General features: G+C 47.6%; 1 protein-coding gene across 1 annotated transcript; it reads right to left on the reverse strand.

Moving 5' to 3' along the window:
• Positions 1-6,219: 6,219 nt before the first annotated feature.
• On the reverse strand, positions 6,220-7,304 carry LOC123053657 (uncharacterized). Its single transcript, XM_044477170.1, has 6 exons — positions 7,159-7,304; positions 6,984-7,061; positions 6,782-6,901; positions 6,630-6,687; positions 6,477-6,521; positions 6,220-6,396 (listed from the first exon to the last, which is right to left on the reverse strand). The coding sequence occupies exons 1-6, from the start codon at positions 7,218-7,220 to the stop codon at positions 6,238-6,240; spliced, it is 522 nt and encodes a 173-aa protein (XP_044333105.1). The 5' UTR covers positions 7,221-7,304; the 3' UTR covers positions 6,220-6,237.
• Positions 7,305-9,462: the final 2,158 nt, after the last annotated feature.

Consider the following 9,462-nt stretch of genomic DNA (forward strand, 5'->3'; position numbering starts at 1 on the left):
CTCTTCAATGAAAGAAGTATCATAAATGAAAGATCTGAATTCCTCCTTTACGTCGTCATCATGCAGATGGCGTACAATGTTCTGCTGAATGTGCCATATACATAGTCTATGGTTTGAGTCTGGCCAGACCACCCTGATTGCTCTCTGCATTGCAAGGTCCCCATCTGTGATCACAGATATCGGATGCTTCTGTGCCATGCAATCAGAAAAGGTCCGCAACATCCACTCATATGCCTGGCTTGTTTCATGAGAAATTATACCACAGCCAAAAATAACAGTGCTACGGTGGTGATTCAACCCCACAAACGGCACGAATGGCAGATTGTATTTGTTGGTTCTGTATGTGCTATCGAAAACAATGACGTCTCCGAAAGCCTCGTAGTCAAGTCGCGATTGACTATCAGCCCAGAACAGTCCCTTCAGATGGCCATGCTCGTCTACCAAGTACTTGAAGAAAAAATCCACATCTCGCTCTCGCCTCGCCATCATGTGCATGATCACCGTATTATAAATGTCCCTCTTTATGCATCCAACCTTATCAAATCCACCGTATTGAAAGCACAAAATATCCATAATACGGTATTTGCGGATCCCACATTTTTCCATGTCCGCTTTCTGCTCATCGCTAATTCGTCTGTGCGAACGCAGCAGACAAGAAAGATCCCGTGGGGCTAGAGGATGGCTGTGCTCATCGATGAAATCCTTGACAAACCACCGACCGGTTTCCTCCTGTCTCGTAATGACCAATTTAGCATTACACCCAACACGAGTTAAACTTCGTGGCCTCCTCTTTCTATCTTCCATCTTTCTTTTCATGTGCTTCTCTTCGCGAAACCCTTCACGACTACACACAATTTTCCTTAAAATTATGTATTTGTTGGATCCATCCCACTCAACGTAGCTTTTCCTCACACTAAAACCTTTTTCAAGAGCATATTTGTTGTAGAATTCATAGCCTTCAGCCTCACTATCAAACATCTTGCTGACAACATTTAGATACTCGAACATACTCTCATCACTTGCATACGCCATGTCTTCCTGCATATGACATGTGAGGGAAACCAATCATCAACATCTTTCTGTTTATCAATGTTGCAGGTGTAAAATAGCTCATAGGCAAAGACAAGTGCATGGAAAAGACTTTGCTCGTTTGACATGTGAGGGAAACCAATCATCAACGCCCAAGTTTAATTCCCCGCAAGATCGGACGGCTAATAAAAATCAGACGTGATCAGAGATGTAAGTACTGCTAAATTGAATTGCATGCACTAGGGAAACCTAAATCGATGATGACTAAACAAATCTAAGTAGGAAGTGCAGGCTACGAATCAAAGTAAGTTGAGATTCAGGCGATTCATACCTTAAGATGCAAGTCCGGAAGCGATGGGATCAGTGGGGGGCTTTCTCCTATACCGCCGCCGCCGTCGCCACCGACACTGCCGCCGCAGATGTCACGCCTTATTCTTCTTCCTGCCGCCGACCACGTCTTTTATAGTGAAGGGGACCAGGAGGAGGACGAGAACGACGCCGACGACGGTGAATTGGTTCCTCTCGCCGGGCTCGTCGGACAGAAGGAAGAGGACGAGAAGGAGGACTTGACCGAGCTACTAGATCTAGACGTGGTTCTGGTCGTGGACGTGATCGGTTGAATTTTTTTTTACCCTGGACCATTATGCCCTTCTCTGATTAAACTAATTAAGTTAATTCATTTTTAATCCCCCACCAGATCGGACGGCTAATAAAAATCGAAGAGGTAAGTACTTGAAAGTACTCCCAGTACCGCCCCAATCACCGTAAAAGGGCTCATAATTTAGTTAACATTCGGCCACCCATGTAACTTCATTGAAAGCAATGTATTATTGATGCCTCGAGGCTCTACTGGCCAAAGTATGAGCGCAATAGGGTAGCAGAGAAAGAGTGCAGACTTCTTCATGTATTGCCAAAGCTACAAAGGTATTGTAAAGACTATATTTCTTGATTAATAAAGTGCTTTCTTCCTCAAGAGGAAAATAGTGGCCATCAGGTCACTGACATTCATAGGTGAGCTATGCCGCCTTTCTATACAACTACGTAATTTGTGCACAGACAAGAGGCAGTTGGTGCGCGCTTCCATTGATACATGTTTTTACTGATTATAAGATAAATGTGCGAAAGTCTTGTTCTGGTCCCGAGCTCACGTGAGCTCAGGTGAACAGTAAAATCAAAAGAAAATGAATTTATTTATACGAAACGTTATAACAGGGTACATCGATTGCTGCATGTCTGCAATCAAAAAGCTCTAAGACATGAGATAACATCACCATTCTCTTACACACATTTCAAACATGTTTCTCTGCAGCAGAACCCATCTTTTGATGCAACCTGTTAGCAATATCTTGAAGATGAGCGAGCAGAGCAGAGCAGAACTGCTTCTCTAAAAAAAACACCTTGAACAGTCATCCCCTTGCAATCTCACAATGTCATCATAGGGTTTCTAATAGTGAAATAAGTTAACAGACGTTAAAAATTACTCCCTCCCTCATGCCCTATGCAAAACCAAAAAGTGTCTTACATTTTCATAGTGGTAGTACTTACTAAGCAAACATTACAAAGAGTTAAACATCTAAAGCCAGGAGCACAAACATATTTAATACTCCCTCCATCCCAAAATAAGTGTCTCAACTTTGTACTATTTTGGGACGGAGGGAGTAACTAGTATTGTCCATATGGCAGCTTCAACTGCACCTGCATCTCAGCCCTCCAAGTGCCGGCCCAGACAGAATCAGATTGTGGAGTTGGTTGCAGTAATTGTGCCATCCACCAAGACATTTCTGCAAGCAAACAATACTCCGGTGCTCACACATGAATAATTCTGCTGGAACGTGTAAAAGTTTCAACACGTAAACAATCAGTTACATTTCTAAAGAGTTTGCCATTCTCATATGCAGTCTAATAACATGGCAATTAACAACAAACAAATGCCAAAAGCAAATGAAACTGATATATCAGTGATGTGTGGTGGTGTTCAAAGGATGATATTATCGACACAAGATGTAAGCAATAGCAAAAGAGCACTGTTTTGTTCTACGGAACAGAAACACAACAAAATTAATCAGCACTAAGCTTAGTTCCTTCTTCCTTGCCAACTACAAGGCCAAAACAAAACCAATTCCAATAGCATGCCACCTATAAAAGTAAAACCATGGCATGACGCTCACATAAGGTAGACACTGCTCAATGGTATTGCACCAATATAAACCAATGTGGAAATAATAAAAAGAAACTTCTACTGCCCATTAATGGAAAAGTTGACAAAGTTATATCTCACAATTTTTGCATGACTTGAGTTAACTTGAAAATTGTGAAAATTATAACACAAATTTACCCAAAGCTGAATCGTTCAGCATTACTGGACAAAACCAACAATAGAGATACTGACCGAACAATATCAGTTTATTTATGTAGTTGACAATCATGTTCACATGTTTTTGGCAACATATATGATCCCATGCTTCAGGTTGATATTCAAGTCAAGTGAGAATTATGCTCACAGACTAGAAAGCAGGAGAGCTATGATATCTAACTCATTGTGGAAATTAGAAAGGTTATCAGAACGAAAGCTGAATTATTTCAGCATTATTACTAGACAAAACCAACAATAGAAACATTGAATGAACAAGAATAGAACTAAGTTAATGTGTCAGCACACGTTCTACTTCTATTGCTGACAATCATGTTCTCCTGTTTTTGGCAACATATATGATACCATGGGTGCCTCCATCAGAGACAAATACTGAACTTTCAATATAATCAAGCCATGTGAGCCTCACTTTGTATTAACATGCATATGAGAGGCTCACAGAGTAGAAAGCAGGAGCGCATGGTATCTAACTCATAGCCATATGTATAAATCTAAAAACTAGCTAGTTCAGAAATTAATTAAATCCATACAACAGACACCTTAAAAAACAAAACAAGAGAACATGCATTACCTGCTAATTGAGTAACCAATCAAAAAGATACACAGATAGCAAAATGAAAAGTGCAAATCACCTATTCAGAGTTCAGACACATCTTAGAGATCTTGTGTGTTCACATTTTCAGATTCACCATCTTGTTTGTCATCTCCTCCGTCAACATCAGTTTCTACAAGGGAAAGAAATCCATAAAAGTTCAAGGAGAAGCTGGATCAACAAGAAAGAAAATTAAGTGTGCAAACACAAATAGTTTAATTATTCTTCCAATGAAAGGTAAAGTAGAAGGGATTATCTATTGTTATTGGAAATAATATATCTGATGAAAGAGCTCTATATCTGCAGAGGATGCTTAGCTTAGCACGGTAAAGTCGTCTAAAAATAGGTAAAAGCGCGAGGTCTTTGTCTCAACCTTCTTTTTCGCGAATACGCAAAGCTTGCGTATCATTCATTAAAAGGTAGAAAAGAGTGTACAAGGAGGGGGGGGGGGGGGGGGGGGGGGGGCGCTAGAGCGCTAAGTACACAGGGATGGCTTAGCCGCTCGCGCGAGCATGATAGAGGCTGGGTATGCTCAGCCCCAGAACAAAAAACAGGCACCTATGGTGCAATTATAGCTAACCCAGTCGCTCCTGCCTTGATCCAGGAGCTCGTTTCTTCGCGGATGTCGTGGCATAGCTGTGCGGCAGAAGGGGTGCCGCCATCAAACACGCAATGGTTGCGGTGCCTCCAAATAGACCAAGCGATGAGCAAGATGAGCGAGGAGAGGCCTTTCCTGTGAGCCGTCGGGGCATTGGCCGTGGTGGAGTGCCACCAGTCCAGGAACCAGGAGCCGGCGGTCGGCGCATGAACTTGAGGGGTGCACCAATCGAGACAGCGCTGCCAAACTTGCCTCGAGAAGGGGCAGCCCGTCAGGAGGTGCTCCATGGACTCCATCCCCTGATCGCAGAAGAGGCAGAGTGCGTGGTGCGGGAGGCCATGGCGAGCCAGGCGCGCAGCAGTCCAGCACCGATCCTGGAGAGCCAACCACGCGAAGAACTTGATCCGAAGGGGGGCCCATGATCTCCAGGTGAGCTGCCAGTGCGGTGCGCGGATGGAACCAGCGAATAATGCGCCATAGCAAGACTTGGCGGAGTAGCAGCCGTTGGCAGTCCAGCGCCAGCGCAAGCAGTCCGGCTCGTCGGAGAGGGTGGCATGCTGGAGGCGGCGCCAGAGATCGAAGTACTGAACCATGGCCACCGGAGAGAGAGCACCTCTGATGTCGCGGATCCAGGCGCGGAGGTGGAGGCTGTCAGCGACGGAGCAGGAACGGCGTCGTCGGCGTGGGACAAGGGAGGCGAGGGTTGGCGCCAGCTCGGCGATGGAATGGCCATCCACCCAATGATCTTCCCAAAAGAGGCAGGAGCGCCCGTCGCCCAGTCCAGGACGTCGAGGCACGGAAGACGGCGTGAGCCTCCGGATCGTCGGGCAGCTTGAGGTGCTGCCAGGGGCGCGATGTATCCGTGCGTTGGAGCCAGAACCATCGCGTACGCAGCGCGACGCCAAAGCGCCGAAGATCCAGGACGCCGAGACCGCCGAACTCAAGAGGCCGACAGACCTTTTGCCAGTTAACCAGGCAGTGCCCGCCATTGACCTCGCGACGCCCGTGCCAAAGGAAGTCCCTGATGATGCGGTTAATGCGCTTGAGGACTGGTGGGCAGATCGCCATTGCCATGAGGAGGTGAGACGGCATCGCGGTGAGCACATGCCTCACCAGGGCAAGGCGCTCGCCCCTGGAGAGCATGGTGGCGCGCCAAGTGGAGAGCTTCTTGACCAGGCGGTCCACCAAAGGTTGTAGAGCCGAGGCCGGGACCTTGCGCACCGAGAGGAGGAGGCCCAGGTAGGAGATGGGGAAGTTGGCGATGGGGCATGACAGCACGGCGGCGATGCAGGTCGTCTCGTCATTGTTGCAATGAATAGGGGTGGCGGAGCACTTGGCGAAATTCGTGTAAAGTCCCGATGCCTGCCCGAAAGCTTGCAGGATGGCGTGCACCGCCGTCAGCTCGGTCCTGTCCGGATGACAGAAGAGGACGACGTCATCAGCGTAGAGGGACACGCTGGGGGCGACGTGGCGTGGGGTGAGGCGCCGAAGGATGCCCAAACCCGTGGCATGCTGCAGGAGGGAGTTGAGGACGCCGATCACCAAGGTGAAGAGCATGGGAGACACCGGATCGCCCTGATGGAGGCCTTTTGCGTGGGGGATGAAGTGGCCGTGCCTTCCATTGACAAGGACGCGCGTGGTCAATGCCTATTTGACCTCACGGGCCCCTTCCAATGCCTTTTGCCAGTTAACCAGGCAGTGCCCGTCATTGACCTCGTGGCAAAAGGTCTCAACCTTCTTGAACTCAGCAATCCGAGCCATGCCTATTTTGACCTCACGGGCCTTGGCTACATAAGGGGCCTTGTCCTGCAACACAGATCCATCCATGTATGTGTGAACAACAAATCAGCACGGCAAAAGTTACAGAAGATTAAAAGCTGTCTTACCGAATCGTTAAAGAATTTCCAGTTTTCAGCAGCTTGCTTTCTAATCTGAAAGGTTTCCACGAGACACAAATTATCAATTCATCCACGAAACGATGGAAACAAATCATTATGCCTTCTGATAGAGGTAAGGAGGCATGGAAGGGTCGAACTGACAGCATCTACGGACGGCCTGTCACAGACGTCTTTGAAGTACTTTATCCAGAACAGGTTCCTAAGTCCTAACCAAATCATGGTCAGATCAGCGCCGTCGAGAAAAGCAAAAAACTGAACAACAATCTGAAAAAACGTGGAGGATCTAATCTCACTGGTAGGTGCGCAGGGCGAGCGCTTCATCCTCTGCAATGCTCATCACCGCCAACCCCAGTGTAACATCGGAAAGGTCATGGGTCTTCGGCTTCTCCGCTCCATCGCTCTTCACCGCCAACCTGCGTGGAACATCGAAAAGGACATGGGTCGACGCACCAAAATTAACCTCTATTGCATCACACAAATCGATTGGATTCTTACTTGCCCTTGGCCTTCTTCCCCTTCTTGCACTTGGTCGGGGGCTTCCGCTCCTCCGCTCCATCGCTCTTTGCTGCCGACCTGCATAGGAATCCAAGGTTATGGATCGGCGGCTCGACGCAACAAAACTAGGGATGTCTCTTGCATCACAGAAACAAGATTCAGTTTTGATTCTTACTTGCTGTCGGCCTCGTCCGTGGCGGCGGCGCCCATGGATGCGGTCTGCTTCCAAGCAGTCATGTGTGAACAATAGGTGAGATCGGCGCTAGGCGAAGCCAGGAATCGAGCGCCCGAATTGAGGAGTTCCGGGGAAAGGAAACGAGGGAGACCAGAGGCGAGCTGCAGCTAAGGTTTAAGGGCGTGTTTGTTATAGGATGTAGGGCTTTTCTATCTTCAGTCTGATTGATTTTGCTCGGTTCAATTTTCAATACTAATTTCAAAATAAAATAAAATATAACCTTCTAATAAAATCACTAAAATATCGCCCTCAGCTTAAAAACAAATTTCTTTTAGGGAAACTTAAAAACAAATTTCAACTTAGAGCATCTCTAGCCGATCACTTATAATTTAGAGAAGCATACGGCCGAGTATTCTTTAGTAAAGTATATATTTGCGTCCCTAAAAGGGTATCGTTCATAATTGATCCCTTAAGTTTAACGGAGTAAAATATCATTTTGCCAAATTAGTTCAATTTTTGACCGAAGGCATAAACTTCACTACTTTATTATTTTATTAAATAACATATTGGATACATACTTCACCAATTCTTCGATAAGAGAACCGATCACAAAAAGAACTACACACTTCAATAGAAACACAACTTCTCTAACAGCTCCTACTAGTCCATCAACGCTTTCTTTATCTCTTCACTGCTGACATTGTTGCTTTTCTCTATTGGCTTCTCGGGATTGTACACTTCTTCTTGTTCTCCGTCTCCTTAAACTTGGACATTGCATCCTCTCTAGTTTCGTCTCTAGCAAGTAGTGCACGAACATCTAGTGAATTTTTCGCCACCGATGCATCAATATACTCTTCTTGCCAATACCAAAATTTACATCCATCCTACATACATTTTTGAACAAACAATGAGTTTCAAATTACGACGAATCTGAAGAACAACCGTATAAAATGGCACTCTTCTGTCCTTTCCGCATTTTTAGAACACCCATCCAGGATGTTTCAGCCTGCTCTAAACTAGGCGCGGCACCAGCCGCAGGCAATGGCACTTGATGACTGGCAGCGGCAAGCCACCGAGCTGCTGGGCGAGTGCTGATTCCGGTCGACGGTCGGACGTGGCTGTGTCGGTGGTCGGTCGACGGGTGAGGTGCGAGCGTCGAGAGGATGACATACCGACAAGTGGTGTAGAGCGGTTGAGGGGCTTGCGCGAGTCGGTCCTCACTGAATCCAACCAAAACGTGTCGGCGCCGGCGACTGAGGAGCGTCGAATCCGACGATGGCGGCGCCGATCGTAGATTTGTTGATTTAGTCGCCGCCTCCGATGAGAAAGGACCAAATCGAATTGGGGAAGGACGCGGTAGGGGCTACTGGGTGTCAGCGGTAGGCGGTAGCACGGGGTGGTCGGTGGAGGCAAGTAGAGTGGCGCTAGAGTGGATGCAGCACAGGATGGGGTGGGTGCGGCCGGGGTGGGGATTTTTTTTACTCCATGGGTGGGCGGCCGAGTAAATATAAGAGTCAGGTGGCTTAGGAGGATAAATTTTACTCCTCTAAAACTTTAGGGGAACGGTTAGGTGCAGTTTAGTGGAGGAAAAGTGAAATTTTACTCCTATAAAGTATTTTAGGGGATTTGTTAGAGATGCTCTTGTTCATTATGTGAGGACATGGCGGCAGTTTGGGGGGTGGCCAAGGCTGCATGTTTTGACGGCCGTGCTCGACGGCAGGCGGCTGACGGCTTCATCGACAGGGTGGTCGTCTGGCTGCGGCGTTGTTCCGGGGCTCTCGACCTGGATCTGGTGTGTGCATGACGTGACGTCGCTTGGTGGCGTGTCGTTGGGGGCTCTCAATTTTGGCTCTGTTGTGGTGGCCGCACTGGCAACACCATGACTGACGTTGGAGGCGTGTGGTGCCTCGGTGGGTGCTACATGTAGAGGTCGACGGTGGTTTCTGGCAAGGTTGACGGCGACGCATCGTGTAGGTGTGCGGCTTCGATGGTTATGTTGGGGAACGTAGTATTTCAAAATTTTCCTACGATCACGCAAGATCTATCTAGGAGAAGCATAGCAACGAGCGGGGAGAGTGTGTCCACGTACCCTCGTAGACCGAAAGCGGAAGCGTTTAGTAACGCGGTTGATGTAGTCGAACGTCTTCACGATCCAACTGATCAAGTACCGAAGGCACGGCACCTCCGCGATCTGCACACATTCAACTTGGTGACGTCCCTCGAACTCTTGATCCAGCTGAGGCCGAGGGAGAGTTCCGTCAGCACGACGGCGTGGTGACGATGACGATGAAGTTACCGGCGCAG

The sequence above is a fragment of the Triticum aestivum genome, chromosome 2D (assembly GCF_018294505.1).
Source record: "Triticum aestivum cultivar Chinese Spring chromosome 2D, IWGSC CS RefSeq v2.1, whole genome shotgun sequence".
NCBI classification, from domain to species: domain Eukaryota; kingdom Viridiplantae; phylum Streptophyta; class Magnoliopsida; order Poales; family Poaceae; genus Triticum; species Triticum aestivum.

Excerpts from the sequence above, each read along its gene's own strand:
- LOC123053657 (XM_044477170.1), bottom strand. The coding sequence starts at position 7,220 with ATGACTGCTTGGAAGCAGACCGCATCCATGGGCGCCGCCGCCACGGAC. Across the intron at positions 6,902-6,983 it reads GGGAAGAAGGCCAAGGGCAA|GTTGGCGGTGAAGAGCGATG; the intron begins GTAAGAATCCAA and ends TGTTCCACGCAG. Across the intron at positions 6,397-6,476 it reads GGAAATTCTTTAACGATTCG|GACAAGGCCCCTTATGTAGC; the intron begins GTAAGACAGCTT and ends TCTGTGTTGCAG.